Source organism: Vombatus ursinus, unplaced genomic scaffold (genome assembly GCF_900497805.2).
Source record: "Vombatus ursinus unplaced genomic scaffold, bare-nosed wombat genome assembly UNPS02014890.1, whole genome shotgun sequence".
Lineage (NCBI taxonomy): Eukaryota > Metazoa > Chordata > Mammalia > Diprotodontia > Vombatidae > Vombatus > Vombatus ursinus.
Genome location: NW_020954668.1, coordinates 770,292 through 787,286, shown reverse-complemented (window position 1 = coordinate 787,286; position 16,995 = coordinate 770,292). Strand labels below are relative to the sequence as shown.

Sequence of the window (16,995 nt, the reverse complement as noted above, 5' to 3'; positions counted from 1 at the left end):
GAAGTCCAAGTTAACCAGCTCATCATTTCCTACACTACAGCAATACTCCAGCCCATTCACAATCACATCCTATCTGAGAGATTGTCAGTGAATGTTTTTTCCCAGTTTTCTGCATTCCTTTCATTCTTGACTACATAGGTTTTATTTATACAAGAAAATTTTAATTTAAAATAATTGAAATTCATTTTATACATCAACAATGCTCTCACCTTATAATATAGTTAGGTGTGATACTGCTGAATCTGCTTCTTTTATATCTCTTTTCCTTGGTTTCTTTAAAGTTCTTGACCTTTTGTTCTTCCATATGAACTTTGTTATTATTTTTTTCTAACTCAGTAAGATAATCTTTTAGTAATTTAAGTGGGATGGCATTGAATAAATAGATTAGTTAAGTTAAATTGTCTTTTTTTATTATATTGACTTACCCATGAACAATAAATATTACTTCAATTATTTAGATCTGATTTTATTTGTATAAAAAGTGTTTTATATTTATATTCATATAGTTCCTGTGTCTGTTTTGGCAGATATACTCTCAGGTATTTTATACCGTTTGGTTATTTTAAATGATCTAAAGCAATATTAAATAATATTGCTGACACATAGTGTAGTTTCCTTATTTTCTCTTTTGATTAAATATTTTAGCTTTAACTTTGTTAAAGTTAATCAAGTAAAATCATGATTACTGCCTTTTTTACGTAACAGATTCTAATCCTGCCTTTTCTTTTATCTTTGTGTGTATCTCTCATTTTTATAGCATTTTCTGAAAGCAACATACTGTTGAATTCAAATTTTTAATCTGCCCTCCATTTCCATTTTCTAGGTAAATTCATCCTATTCACATTCTAAGCTATAATTACTTGTTGTGTATTTTCCTCCTTTGTATTTTTCCTCACTATCCTGTTCACCCTATTCCTATTCCTCTTCACTCCTTTGCTTTACTTCTATACTCTACCTTGCCCCCCTAACCTACCTATCCCTCCAAGAGTGCCTCCCTTATCTTCTCCCCTACTCTATTCCCTAGCCCTCTTATTTCTTTTTGATTTTAGAAGACTCTTATACCCTTCTAGATATATATGTCGTTCTTTCTTTAACCCATGCCTGATGAGAGTAAGGTTCCAGCACTACCTGCCCTTCTTCCTACTAGCTGCTTCTGTATCATTTCCTCCTTTCATGCCTCATTTGTATGAGGTAATTACTCCTTATTATCATTCTCTTCAGTTTGCTTTAGAATCACCCCGTCATACATAGTATAGCCCAAGCCTTTTTTTCAGACTACCCAAATAATGATGACAGTCATAAGAGTATTGATAATATTTTCATATATAAGAAGTGAAGAGTTTGACTTCATTGAGTCTCTTATAATTGGCCTTATTGTTTGCCTTATATTTCTCCTGGATGTTATATGTTAAATTTTCCCTTAAGTTCTGCTGTTTCTGTAACAAATAACTGAAAGTCTTTTAGTTCATTAAATGTCTTTTTTTTTTCCTTTTCATTCAGGATTATACTTAACTTTGCTGGTTAAGTTACCCTTGGTCACTACCTCAGCTCTTTTGCTCTATGAAATATAGTATTCCAAGACCTACGGTACTTCAGTGGAGTAGCTTGTAGGTCTTGTGTAAATCCTTATTATAACTCCATGGTATTTAAATTGGTTTTTTCTTGTTGCTTCCAATATTTTCTGTTTAACCTGGGAGCTTTTAAACTTGGCTATGATATTCCTGTAAGCTACTGGATCTCTTTCAGGTAGTGTTTGGTGGATTTTTTCTATTTCTGCTTTGCTTCTTGTTCTAGAACTTAAGGGCAATTTTCCTTGGTAATTTCTTGTAATATTGGATCAAGGTTTTTTGTTTTTTGTTTTTTTTTTTAATTGTAATTTTCAGATATAGTCCACCTATTCTTATATTATTTCCTCCTCAATCTGTTTTCCAGGTTAGTTGTTTGTCTGATACAATGTTTTACATTCTCTTCTATTTTTTCATTCTTTTGATTTTGGTCTATTATTTCATGGTGTCTTAGAATGTCATTAGCTTCCCTTTGCCCAGTTCTAGTTTCCAGGGAGTTATTTTCTTCCTTAAGTTTTAAATTCCCTATATCAAGTTGGTTGACTTTCTTTTCATGATTTTTTTTTTATTTTCTTGGATTGCTCTTATTTTTTTCCTAAGCTTTCCCTGATCTCTCTGATTTTTGAAGTCCTTTTTAAGTTCCTTCAAGAACTCTTTTTGTGCTTGGGACCATTTGACATTTCTCAGTGAAAAAGGAATGGCTTTGTTTTGCTTTGTTATCTTCCTCTGAATATGAATCCAGATCTTCTCTATCCCCATAGTAGCTGTCTATGGTTGAATTCTTTCTCCTTTGCTTTCTCATTTTTATTTATTTATTTTAATTTTGTTTTTAGCAGCTATTAGTATAATCAAGTTCTATTCCTGAGGTGTGCAGTATGATGCCCCAAGTCTCAGGTCTTTCTTTTGTTATTTTCTGAGGTCTGCCTCAGGGCTCAACCTTGGGCTCTCCTCTATACTCCTAAGCCATGGCGATGGCCCGCATGTATGCTGTCCTGCAAATGATCTTGCTCCCTGCGGTCCAATAAAAACAAACAAACAACACTTTTCTTATAATAAGGTTTAAAAAGGATATGATTTCAAAGATTAAAAGAAATATTAATTCAGATGAAGAACTACTCTGCAGTCCTGTCTTTCCCTCTCTCTCTCTTTCCCCTGGCAATCAGCAACACTAGGTCAGAATGGCTGTCTGTGCTGAATAGTGAGAATTAAAGTAAAACAGGAGCCTTTTATGCCTTAGGGGAAAGGAAGCCAAAACAGTAATCCAAACTTCTTCCTGAAGAAAACTTCTGCCCCTAAAAGGGAAAAGAGACCTACCTTGATAAAACAGGTACCATTCCAATTATTGCTTTCGGTAAAAGATGGCACTCCAAATTGAATACAGTGTTTCACTTGTGTTCTGTTTGAGGCTCATTAATGTAGCAGAAGATAAAATAAGTCATTTCACACTTTTGCCCCCTAGCATTTACAGTGTATTTTGAGGTTTGTAGAAGCACTATATATGTTATTTCATTTGATCCTCACAACAACACTAGGAAGTAGGTCCTGTTTTTATCCCCATTTGATATAGCAGAGAGTTTGTTACTTGCTAGTAGGTACTGAATACTCGATTTGAACTTGAAGGCTGGACTTGAACTTGGGGTTTCCACCCAACATCAAATCCAGTGCTTGTGTCTACTGTGCCACTTTGGAATTGAGTGTAATTCCATATAGAATCAATGCTATACCTGGGGTTCCATCAGAGTGAAAGAGTACTATTGCTACCAATCAGTTACCCTCCCTGCTATTGTACCAGGTACTGTGCAAGATACATTTTTTTTTTTTTTGGCATACTTGGATACTCAACACTGTTTTTAACAGTGTTTGCTTGAGAAAAATGCCTTTCAGCTTCCCAGGACCTGACTCTTAACCTGTGCTTTGGGGCTCCATGTATTCAAGATGAAGTCACTAGAAGCCTTCCTTTAATTAAAACCTCTTTAAAAACTCAAGATACTGACTTTGGAAGGTTTTTGGGTTTTTGGGGTTTTTTTGTTTTTTGTTTTTTGTTTTTTTTTGTAAACTGACTTTGGCCCTTCCAAGAAGTTAACTTTTTGGGCAATGTGGTATGAAACTATTAATATTTTGTTAATTTCTAAATTCAGAATCCTCTGTGAAGAGCACTTGACTTAATTGCAAAAGGGTGATTTCTGCCCTACAGAAGCTGACAGTTATGTTCCTTTATGTTTTCCCATAATAAAAATAATCTATTTCTGTGTATCCCAGAAGCTCACGTTTAAAGGGAGAAGCTATCTTTCCTCTTCCAAACGTAACTTGTTTTTTTTTTATGCTAGGAGTTCTGTTCCCCCTGCCAAGACCTTGAATCTGACAGTATTTGAAGATCTGGGATCTGTATGGTGGTAGGCCAAATTGTCTCAAATTTTGCTAGGGCAAACGTTTCCATTGGCCCTTGATGTCTCTGTGTAATTCCAGAAGGGAATGAACAGAAAAATCAATAGAAGAAATAAAGATCTTCAGGATAATAGTAAGAGTATTTTAATTAGAACATTTCTTGAAAATAAAGGTCCTGTGAGTTATAGGAAGATATACTCAGAATCACACTACCCAGTTTTCTGAACCCAGTGATGACCCTCAGGACAGTCTAGGTGGGAAACTATTATCCACTTCCCAGGTATTCTTTAGTGATCTTAGTTGCATTTTGTTCCTCTTTATTCATTTTTCTGGTTGTCATTAAGAGTAGACTTTCTGTAGGCTCTCGCCCTCCATGAATTTTGTTTTCTCCATTGCCCCTCAGTGTTTCTCAGGCTACTCTTCATCTATAGTTGCCTCCCAATAAACATTGTATTACCTTTTCTCTGAAGTATGAATTGAATTTTCAGGTCATGTTTCCTTTTTTCCCTACCCTATTTTCTAGCATTTTTGTGTCCTTTCATATTTCTTTTTCTAGTCCTTCTGTCTGTTACTATACAGTTTACCACTGCTAGTACTAACTTTAGACAAGATGTTTAGCTCCAAAGCTTCTTTCAACATTTCTTTCTCACCTGACAATTAATGGCCTTAACTTTTGTGAAGAATCTTTTTTTTTAACTCTGACTAAACTTGTGAGAAATTGCTTATACTGTTTTGTCATCGAGAATAGTTTTTGAGATTAAAAAAATCCAAATGTTTTCCTCCATACTAGGAAACACCATTAATATTTTTCAGTATATAGAGAGACTGTGGACTCTAACAACACAGGCCTTCTTTTAAGGGATTTGAACTCTGTATAAAAATGGAGACTCATTCCTTTTGTCAGATTTCTTCTTGTAAAAGGGTTGGATTAAAAAAGAAAAGGCTGAATTTTTTTTTCTCCATTTCTCATATTTATGCACTGAAGTCAATATGGTGCTATGCCAGAGGTGTCAGTCTTGCCTGGCCTCCATGCTACCACCAAAATTTCCAAGTGCAGTTGGGATTAAAATGCAATTGGGAAATGTTAAAATAAATAAAATACAGTACAACATAGATACTGTTAATTTGTGGTTTTCTAAGTTGTTTTTTGGTCCCCAGAGATCTGTTTCTATTTGAGTTTGACACCATTTGAGTTTTGCCACAGAATCATTCTGTACAGTCATGATAGGAAAGACCACACAGAATAGGCAGCCATCTCTCTTTCGTTTCCCTTAATGGGAAAGCTTGTGTCATTGGGCACATTTGATATACTTTGGATTTCTAGTGGGATCAAAGGACTGGACAGTGGCAGTTGCTGACCTCAGAATTATCTCAGGCCAATATAGCACAACTTCATGGAGAAAGTTAATGACTTAGTTGGCATTTTATGTTTTGTGCTTCTCAAACCCACATGTGCCTTCACCATTACAGACAGCCAATGGGAATGTGGAGGCCAAGGTGGTGTGTTTCTACAGAAGGAGAGACATCTCAAGCACCCTGATTGCCCTGGCGGACAAACATGCAAGTGAGTGCTCCTTTGGGACTTGCACCTCCCTTTGGGTCTCTGGGACTGGGTTAGGTGAGGTGAGGGGAGGGAGCAATCACTTGCCTCATACTGTTCTCAGTGGGACTTGGAATGCAACAGGACCTGGGAGGGTGCTTGTCACTGGCTGGGTGGACAGAAGATTGCGAACCCAGGTACAGGTCACAGATGCTAGTGTGGTGCCAGCCTGTGTAATGACTAGTGGTTTTATCAGGTTGGTGTTTAGGATGCATTCAGCTTTTGGCTCTACCCTGACTGCAGCTGAGCTCCTTGATAAAGCATTACTGTATTCTAAAAGCTCATTCTCTGGGTTCAGAAAATGGTACCTCATTTTTTGAGCATTGATTATTGAGGTATTCCACCGGCACATGATGACAAAGACCATTTTTAGCCTTCGTTTGTTTTCTTGCTTTGAAATGTTACACCAGTGAAATGTGTGTGAGACCTGAATCAGCAGTGGAAAACCAGCTTCAAAAAAATTGTCTGCCTTTTCTTGAAACTCTTTAGTCATATCTTCAGTTATAGACTGTTGAGTCTTTCTAATTTCTATGGAATAATCCAGACATTCCTTTTTTTTTCTTCCTTCCTTGTCCTTCCCAAAAGGTTTCCAGATGTCTTTCAGTTGGAAAATTAACTCATCTCCTACACTGCCCTGCCCTTTTACATTGCATGTTTTGAGGCAACTTCTCTTCTACTTTAACCTAAGTGCTTACTTTCATGTGCTTTATATAGTCATAGATAGAAATGTTAGAAGTTTATGAAAAAATTTATAATTGTGTAATAAAGCATCAAGGACACATTTATTTAAATCTTATTTAAATCAATAAGATTTAATTTTTTTTCCTCTTTGGTGGTTGTCCTTCTTACTTGAAGAGGACCAAAATGACATCATTATGTTGGGATCATATGTGTCTGACTTCGGCTGATCAGACCAATATGAGCTTGGAGGGCGCTAGATAGGTAGGGCACAAATAGTCCATATGAACATTCAAGTCAATGTAATAAACTTTTATTAACATTATATTCTTTACAACTTAGCAGTAGCACTAGGTTTCATTGCTAAATAGTAGAGAAACGCTACACATTTTATTTCATTGACTAAGTTTGTGTGTTTTCAGGTCAGTTTGTAGGTAACACTCCCACACTAAATGATGGTTGATTTATCTTAGGCTAACTTGAGAACGTATTTATGATAGAGTGTTGTTGGGAGCTAAACAATCTTCAATGTGTTTTCTTTTTAGTAGGAAGAAGAGGAGAAGCTGTAGTAGATGATAATGAAATAATTCTCTGAGGTTTCAAATAAATAATTAAATTTGAGCCTCACAACAACAACAACCCTGTGAGATATTGCTATTCAAATTTTTTATAGCTGAGAAAATTAAAAAGCTCAGTAAATAAGAAGACAGCCATTATCACTAAAAACAAGAGACATTTGTATAATCTTATTGGAAAATAAATGTCTGTTAACATAGTTTTAGGTGATGTGATGGTGTATGTATATAAACTTTTTATAGCTCATCAACATGATATAGATTGAGTTTAAATAAAGTTTTTTCTAGGGCAGTGTCAAAAAAGTAAAATACCAACCCAGTCTTCATCTTCTTCCTTCTAGACACAAAGTTAAGCTGTACTTTTAAAATTCTCTAAAAGTTTCATACTTTCAAATGGGTATGTCTTCCAAAGGAAGGAAACCTTCTTTCTCTAACTATCTAAGAATCTCTTGGTTTCAGAAAATTGGTGCTACTATCTTGTCCTCAGAATCTAGGTAGTTGTGTTCTGGTTCATTGTAGGTTTTTTTTTTTTTTTGTACCAAATCTCATCATTTTCTTGAATGGTCCTGAAATGTATTAGTATTTATGTTAAAGATTGCCCTATGTCTGTCACTTACCTCTTCTACATGTAAGGACTGGTCCTGGTGCCCAGGGAATCCAGATTCTAACCTGAGAATGAGTTGTGTCCAAAAGTTGATTTACATATTATTTTTATCTTGGAATTAATTGATTAATCATTCAATCAACAAACATTTATTAAATTCTTCCATTCTCTCTCCCAACTCCCCTGCACCCCCACCCCTTTTTTAGGTGCCAGACACTGTGCCAAGATGTAGGGATACAAAGACAAAAGTTTAACAGCTTTGGCCCTTAAGGAGCTTGCATTCTATTCAAGGAGAGAGAGAGAGAGAGAGAGAGAGAGAGAGAGAGAGTGTGTGTGTGTGTGTGTGTATTATACAGACATATATACATACATGCACACGTACACACACAATTAATGTTTTGGGATGGTGCCCCGCAGAATCAGGAAAAGCTTCATGTGGATGGTTGCAGTTGAGCTGAATCTTGAAGTAAGCCAGACAGTCCAAGAAGTAGGAGTGAGGAGTGAATACGTTGTAGGTATGGGGAAAGTTAGGACAAAGGCATTGAGAAAAGAATGTGTGTGGAATAACAGGTAGGCCTGTGTGGCTGGGCCACAGATTTTGTGTAGGGTATAGTGTCAGTTGTTGTGAGTGAAATTTAAGGTAAACCAAGGGAAGTTTCTTTTAGCAAGATAACATTTTATTATCAGGGTATGAACCTTAGACTAAGATGGGCTGCCTCAATTTCTAGCCAAAGACCAAGAACTGAATATGCAACTCCATTTTATAGGCATAGAACAAAGAACAGCTCAGAATAGGTGAAGAGATCATACTATTGGTTATAATATTGGCAGCATCATGGGGGGTAAGGGATCATGATTGGTTATGTTAATGAAAGTGGGCATACACAGTATGTGGAATCAGGGCAACCTTTCTCTGTCTCTAAGGAATATTTTTCTGAATTCATAGGTCCAAGCTGCATCCATAGGCCAGTGACAGTGAACTTGGAGCAGCAGACTCACAGGTGTCTGGGTATAAGATAAGACTACCTTTTACTGCGAGGAGGATACTAGAGATGGGACAAGGTCAGCTAGTCTGCCATTCAAGGATAACACACAAATGCCATGGGCATGCAGTAGTGTGCAAGCTTCTCTTGGCAGAAGTGATTTGCAGGTGTTGTTGAAATAACCATTTCCATAGAATTCGAATGTTATAAGGGAGAATTGTACTTCTAAACTCTATAGCTCAGAGTTTCTTTTTAATTAACAGCTTAAAACTTTGGCTAGTCGATGCAATGAAAGGTAAAAATATGATTCCTGCCCTCAAAGAGCTCACATTATAATGGTTAAGGAGACCAGGAAGGTAGGAAAGAATCTTGTGAAGAACTTGAACTTTCAAGTAGAGTTCATATTTGATCTTAGAAGTAATAGGGAGCTATTGGAATTTGAGTAGTGGTGTCAGACTTGTTCTTTAGGAGAATCCCATTGGCATATGTGTGGTTCATGGATTACTATGGAGAGAGGCTTAAGGTAGGGAGATTAAATTAGACGGGTATTACAATGAATGGTTCAGGTGAGAAGTGATACGGTCCTGATCTACTAGACATGTTGAGTAGAATGAAAGGGATACTATGGAGATAAGTAAGGGATATTATGTAAGTAATATTAAGTAAGTGATATTATGGAGATAGAAATGATAAGATGTAGCCAACAGCAGATGAGTTATATGGAGTGAGTGAGAGTAATGAATTAAAAACCTGGGTGACTGAAAGAAGGCGATATCCTTGACAGTAGTAGGGTAGTTCAGAAGAGGGTTGGGTTTTTGAGGGAAAGAAATTTCTATTTTGGACATTTCATTTGAGATCTAATTTAGAGCTGAAAAGGACCTATGAGACTATCTGATCCAATAGGCAGTTTGTGATGTAGAAACTAGAGCTGTGGAAAGAGATTAGGGCTAAACATGTAGATCTTGAAGTCACCTGCATAAAGATGACAATTGAACCATAGGGAAACTGATGAGATCACCCAGTGCAATATTAGAAAGAAAAGAAAAGGCTCAGGACAGAGTCTTGGTGAATATCCATAGTCAAGGGGCATGTTATGATGATGAAAAATTAGCATTGCAGCATCAGACGGAACATTTAAACAGGAGAACCAGGAAAGTGTAGTGTGAGGAAAACCCAGTGAGGAAAGAGGTTTCATTGGTGTCATGTTACAGAGAGGTCAAGGAGGATGAGAATTGAGAAGAAGCTAATAGAAACATTAAGGATATGTTTCCATATAGGAATAATATTAGACATTTTTTTGCCCCCTGGATTAGTCCACAAGAGCCTACTTTGTGCACAATATAATGTGCCTTGAGGGCAAAGACTTGAATTTTTTTTTTATCTTGGTGTCCCTAGACTGGCTTGGTGTGACTCACACATAATAATTACTGAATAAATGTTTGTTGAATTGAATTGAATAAGATGGCTAAAATAATGGTGCATTTTGAAGGAAGATAGTTTGAAAAATACATTATTTCAATGTTAGTAATTAAACTATAGAAAATAATTGTATATATGTTATGAAATTTGAATAAGTTTTATTTCTCCTAAATACTGATGTTGGAGGGAAATCACATTTTAAAAATTCTGTTGATATCTTTTGTTTTTATATCTCAGCCATTTCTGATGTACTCCATTATGCTATCCTGAGCTTTGAGCCTTCCCTTGTAACAAAGGAAGAAAAAGTCGCTAAGCAAAACCAGCTCACACGTTGATTCAGGGCATTGCATGTGACATTTCATACCCATAGTCCCCCACCTCCAACAAAATACATGGAGGTGTCTTTTCTCATTTCTTCTGACTCATGATTGGTAGTTATAGCTAAAGCACTCAAAAAAAAAGTTTTAAATATGTGTTTTGTTTTGTTTTGTTTTTGATGGCTTTTGTCTTTTTATCATGGTCATTTTTCACCTATCCATCCATATTGGAACCTTCCCTTTTGACAAAGGAAAATGATTAAGCAGAAACAGCCAATGTAGACTGTTTTTTACAAGGTGTAAAATATTCTGGCCTAGTTATCCCTCATCTCTTTTTCATTAGAAAGTAGGTGTATTTCATTATCTCTTCTCTTGTGTATCATTATTGGTTATGCGTATTCTTGATGACTGTAGCATTTAGTGGCTCTGATTCTTTTATCTTCTTTCATTCCACAACTTAGATTCCTTTGCCTTAATTCATGTATATCACTAGCACTCCTTTTATACTTTTCAATCATGGTTAGGGTTGTTTGTGGTTTCAGAAATAAGGTGAATGGGGATTATATGACAGAGAAAGAAAGATAATTTTCCAGAGGTAACTAGTTTGGAAGTAGGGGACAAGGTTAAAGAATGTATTCGTGTGTGTACAACATATGTGGGCTCTTCTGAGAAACAGATCAGCTAAATGTAATTAACTGAATAACCTGAGCAGTGAACCACAATAAAGGAGGCAAGGGAAGAATGATGTATATCCATTTTTCCAGAGTGACCAAAAATGGAGTAGTTATTGGAGTGGGGAACATGTGGCCTGGAGGTTACATGTGGCCCTCCAAGTCCTTTGGCAGGACCACACTTGAGGACCTAGAGGGCCACATGTGGTCTTGAGGCTGCAGGTCCCCCCCCCCTTCCCCCCCCCCCCCGGAAGAATTAGTCATGTAGTACAACAGTTCCCTATGCTGCCCACCAGGTGGCACAGTCTCCCCTTTCCCCCACTCTCACTCCCCTCAGTAAGCTCAGTTATTCTGGAGATCCAATTTAAGTCCTCTCCTCGACTTTTAAAGCCTGTCGTAACCTGATCCCCCTTCCCTACCTTTCTGGTCTTTTTATACTTCATTCCTCCTCTTCTTACTCTTGCTGTTCCTTGAATAATCTCCTGACTTGGGGAGTTTTCACTGGCTGTTCCCTATGCCTGAAACTTTTTTTTTCCTCCACATCTCTGCTTTCTGACTTAAGGCCTCAACTAAGTTCTACCTTTTGCCTTTCCTAGTCCTCCTTAATTTTGACCTTCTCTCTGAGATTATGCCCATTTTATCCTGTATATTTATTGTTTGCACATAGTTTTTATGTTGTCTCTCCCATTAGATTGTGAACTTCTTAAGAACAGGTACTAGGGTTTTTTTCCCCCTTTTTTCTGTCTTTTTTGTTTGTTTTGCCTTTGTAGCACTTAGTGCCTGATACCTAGTGAGTACTTAATGAATCTTTTTTTGTTGACTCAGTGTTTTGTAGGTAAAATTGTCTGTTTTACATTTCATAATCTGTCTTCTATTGCATGTTTAGTTAAGAATTTTCCCCTTAGACCTAGTTGCAAAGGGTTCATCTTTTTTTTCTTTTAATGTGAGCATTTATATTTAGATCATACATCTGTTTAGAGCTTGTGGTTTATGGTAAAAGAAGTTGATCTAAACCCAGTCTCTGCTAAACTGTTTTCCAGTTTATTGAGCACTTCTTATTAAAAGGGAGATTTTCCTCCATTAATTTATGTTCTTGAGCTTACCAAACACTAAGCTGTGGTTTTTTATACCTATCTAGTGTTATCTGTTCACCTTTTCTCTTTTTTAATCAGTACCCAATAATTTTGATATTACTACTGCTTTACAGTATAGGTTGAGGTCTGTTGCTATGTCCCTTTGTAATTATTACTTTCATGTTCTAGACTTTTTATTCTTCTAAGTGGATTTTTAAATTAATTTTTTTTCTTAATTCTGAAAAGGTATCCTCTTGGTAATTTAGCATGGCACTAAACTTACAAGTTAATTTAGGGAGTTTTGTTATTTTTATTATATTGGCAAGACCCAATTATGAAAGGTAATATCCTTCCAATTATTTACAACCCTATTTGTTTTGTATAGAGTGTTTTGTAGTTTGTTTTATATTTGCAGATATTTTATTCATTTGGTAATGATATTGAATGGAGTTTTTCTTAATATCATTTCTTTTCAGCTTTTAAAAAAGGTATTATATAGAAATGCTGACAATTTCCTGGATTTATTTATTTTATCCTCCTACCTGTATTACATTATTAATCATTTCAGTTTTTCTGATTCTCATCTATTTTCTAAGTACACCAACATATTATCTGCAGACAGATGAATTTGTCTCCTTTTTGCTGATGGCTTATATGTTTAATTTTGTTCTCTAGCCCTACTAACATTTCTAGACCTAAGTCAAATAATATTTAATACTGTTTGTACTAGGAAAATTTCTTGTGTTTCTCCTTTGCAAGCAACGCTAGCTCTTCGTTTTAAAAGATGCTACCATGTTTCTGCTTTTTAGGATTTTTAACATAAATGAAACCTGTATTATGTTAAAAGCTTTTTCTGCATCCATTGAAATAAGCCTTTTTGGGGGTTAGCTCTCTGGCTTATGTGATTAATTACGATAATTATTTCTCTAATGTTATGCCATTTGGTCTTGGGTTGAATTAATACAAGCTTGGTCATTGTGAATTATTTTCTGGATATATTATTGTGTTTCTTGGAATGGATTTTATCTTAAAAATTAGCATCAGTATTTATTATTAAGATTATCCACATAGTTCTTTTTCTCTTTTGTCTCTCTCAGATTTGAATTTTATCACAACATTTATTTCATGTTGGTAGAGTACTTTCACTCTTTTTAAGAATAATTTGTGGAGTATAGGTATTAAATGCTGTAACTATTTGATAGAATTTACTTCTAAATCCATTTGATTTTCCAAGTAGAAAACCATTGTGAGAAATTAGATGTGAATACTTAAACCAGGATTTGAATCTATATTAGTGAATGAAACAGGGAAAGAAGGAATATTTGGGGATTGGCTATTAAATAGCTTTTGTTTTGTGGAAACAGAAGAAAGTTACCTACTATGTAAGCAGCTCTTGGAGTAGAAAACAACTAAATTGGGATCAAGAAATACATGGGAATCCTGAAAGAATCGACTTTATTCTATAAAAAGAAGGTATTCTTTCTCTACCCATTTTTAAAGGTACTGATTTGTTGCAGGGTGTCAATAACTGTGAAGTACTTGAATTTTAACCTCAGCTGTTGATCTAATAGTTTATGAATTTTGGGAAATCAAAGGTTTAAAACTGAGAAAAAATGGTATATGTATGGGCCATAAGCATAGATGTAAATTTATGAGGGATGGCACAGATTGGAAAGGAAATACATATTGGGATGTGTGTGGATCACTTATATGTTCATTGCTCTGTGTCATTACTGCATTAGGTAATGACCACAGACTGAGACCTAAGGACAGAACTGCTGGGTTGGGGCAGGTTTCAAGTAGTAGGTAGGCACTACGAAGAATGTTTATTTAAGCAATGTTTGACATTAGTGAGATCTGATAGCAGTGGCTTAGTTGTGCAAACTGGTGTTTAAGGACAAGATTATAGTCTTTAGGCAGATGGGAGAAATAAGAATAATGGTCCTGTCCCGGAGGATTGGAACTACCAAGCAGGAGACCAACCAAGTTACTGGATGACAATGCTGAAGTCAGTTAGTTGAAATGAGATATATGGTTGGGACTTGGCTACAGAGATCTAGCAACAGACCTTGTTCTAGAAGTTGAATATGAGTGGGATTGGCAGGCAACAAGGCTGAGTCCATGCTAAGCTACTAAGAATATTACAGATACAGAATCCTTATATCACTACTGTCATCAGTTTCTATTTGGGGCATTTAAGTAAGGAGGTAGATCTTAAGGAGACATGAATCCATAAACCAAGCCCTAGCTAAGATGTGAAATTACAGCCTGGCCTTAGTGATAATACCTATAAAAGCCACAAATGTGACAATAAAAGAGTCTATATTGCTTATTCTCTCGCAAGATTTTAAAAAACTACTCAAATAAGATGTTTAGGCAAAGCAATACAGTGGGGAAAAGTACTTGATTTGGAGCCAGAGAACTTGGTTTCAAATTCTAATTCTTAATGTACTACCTATGTTTTTTTGGGCAGCTTGTCTAACTTCTCTGAGGGTTGGTCACTCATCTATAAAATGAAGGAGCTGGGATGAATGCCGTCTAAGGTTTCTTTCAACTCTCTTACTCTACCAACATTTATTATGTATCTACTGTGTGCCAAGTACTGTGCTAGGTACTGGAGATACAAATGCAAAGAACAAAACAAATCCTTAATGGTAAGGAGCTTCCATTCTAGTAGGAGAAAAAAGAAATACCTTTATAAATATATGCAGAATAACTCCAAAGAAAATACAAATAAATAAAAAAAGTTAGATACAAAGTGGTTTCACATGGGGAAGACACTAACAGTTGGGAGAAGGATCAGGAAGAGCTTTAGGTAGAAGGTAATGCTTGTGTTCCATGTTGAAGGAGGAGAGGGAATCTATAAGATGAGGATGGAGTGCATTCCAGTGAGGAGAGACAGCCAGTTCAAAGGCATGGAGACAAGAGGTATGGAGTTCTGTGTGAGGAAGAGTGAGAAAAACCTGTTTGCCTAGATCTCAGAATGCAGGAGGGAAATATATATTTATATTGATCCGTGACCTGAGAGCCATAATTCAGGTGTTAAGGTCAAAAGCCAGATTACAAAAGGTCGAGATGTTAGTGAGAAGAGGGGAAGTGGAGACATTAAGTTTAAATAGCCTTCTCAAGGAGTTTAAGAAACGGAGGAGAAATATAGGATGGTGGCTTGAGGAGATGGTAGGTTCATATCTATATCTATATATGTGTGTGTGTGTGTGTGTGTATATATATATATATATATATATATATATATATANAGGAGGAGAAATATAGGATGGTGGCTTGAGGAGATGGTAGGTTCATATCTATATCTATATGTGTGTGTGTGTGTGTGTGTGTATATATATATATATATATATATATATATATATATACACACACACACATATATATGTATATGAATGAGGGAGACAGGGAAATGAATGGGGCAGCTAGATGTTGCAGTAGATAGAGCACCAGGTCTGGAGTCAAGAGGAACTGAGTTCAGATTTAGTTTCAGCATCTACCTTACAGGGTTGTTATGAGAATCAAATGAGGTAATAATTATAAAGCACTTAGAACAGGACCTAGTAAGCACTGTAAAAATGTTAGTTATTATTATTGTTGTTGTTGTGGGAAGGCTGAAAGGAAGAAACCAATAGATAGAGGTCTAGAAAATTAGGGGGAAAAGTTGCAACCTGTTGCAGAAGTTAAAAGTAGAAGGGATTAAGGTCTTACATAAGGGGCAAAGAGAAGAGTACTTTACTGTCAGAGCCTTCAGAAGAAAAACAAGTAGGGAATGATGCCACAGGGTTTTTAGATAAAAAGAAAGGGGGAAGAGGTAGCTCATGGTGAATGTCCTCAATTTTCTTAGTAAAATTAGAGGCAAGGTATTTAGGATGGAGAGATGTTAGAGGTTTGAGAAGAAAAGGGAGTGAGTTAGTCAATTAGTAAAGAATAAAACGATTGCTTTGCTACAGTGAGGGATCAGTTCAAGTTGGATTATTTGAATGAATATATAGTGTACATAGTTAGCAAGGTTGTGCCAACTTCTTTCAGCCCCCTTTAGCAGCACGCAATCTATAATCCTCTACTTTCCAATTAATACTTATGAAAGTGCTTTGTAAATTCTGAAAACTATAATTATGAGATATTTTCACATCTTTGTTTCATACTATTACTGTTGATCCCATCCCCTCAGCCCCACCTCCCTGTATTTCTGAAGCCCATGACAGAAAAAAAAAATTGGTTCTCTTCTTCTTTTACAGAATATTCTACTCTTACCAAGTAAGCTTCTTACTGGAAGGTAATAGCAATGCCAGGATAAGGTCAAGAATGCTCTAAGTTCTTCCATAAGGTAGTGTTACCATTAGCAACTCTGAGCAACATTGGTAGGTGACCAGGTTCAGATATTAATGCTGTACCTTACTGTTAGTACTGAAAGCTCAGGAAGATTGGGACTGCCTCTAAAGATAAGAAAAGGGGGTAGAGCCAGGATGGTGTTGTAAAAACAATGATTTGCTTGAGCTCTCCCCCAAACCCCTTCAAATACCTGTAAAAAATGACTGCAAACAAATTCTAGTGCAGCAGAACCCAAAAAAAACAGTGAAACAAATTACTAGCCCAAGACAACCTGGATAGTTGGCTGGGAGAGGAGTACAGTTCAGCATGGGCTGCATAGGCAAAGATGGGGCCAGAGTAAACCTGGAGCAGGCCTCAGGAGAATGAATCATGGGTAGCTGAGGTGGTTTCCAGACTTCTCAACCATGAATACCAAAGGAAACTTAGAAGGTCACTGGGAAAGGTCTGTCAGACCTGGGTAAGAGAGGAGCATTGGTCCAGACCTGGCCATAGAGGAACCCCAGGGCAGCAGCCACAGCAGAAGTGGTTGCTTTCAGATCTCTGAGACCACAGACAGTGGGGGGATCGAGCACCTGATAAGAGCAGGACTGCAGGGATCTTTTTGCTGGTGCTGAGGCAGGATTCTCTTGCTTTGCCTGTGCTTAGATATGGGTCACAGTCCTGGGTGGCAGTCCTGGGGCGAAGAAGAGTGCTGCATGGCAGAACTTGTGCCTCAGTGAAGAAGGAATCCTCCTCACAGTTACAAGGCAGAAAAGAGTGCTTGTGGTCACTCATAGACCAGAGC

General features: G+C 36.6%; 1 protein-coding gene across 7 annotated transcripts in view; it reads left to right on the top strand.

Annotated features, from left to right (window-relative positions):
* MTA1 (metastasis associated 1) overlaps positions 1–16,995 on the top strand; it is a 219,929-nt gene that overhangs the window by 87,297 nt on the left and 115,637 nt on the right. For all 7 annotated transcript variants that reach the window (XM_027842825.1, XM_027842824.1, XM_027842823.1 and 4 more), the window contains exon 3: positions 5,421–5,514. In XM_027842825.1, the coding sequence (XP_027698626.1) occupies positions 5,421–5,514 (94 nt within the window). The remainder of the gene's footprint in view (positions 1–5,420; positions 5,515–16,995) is intronic.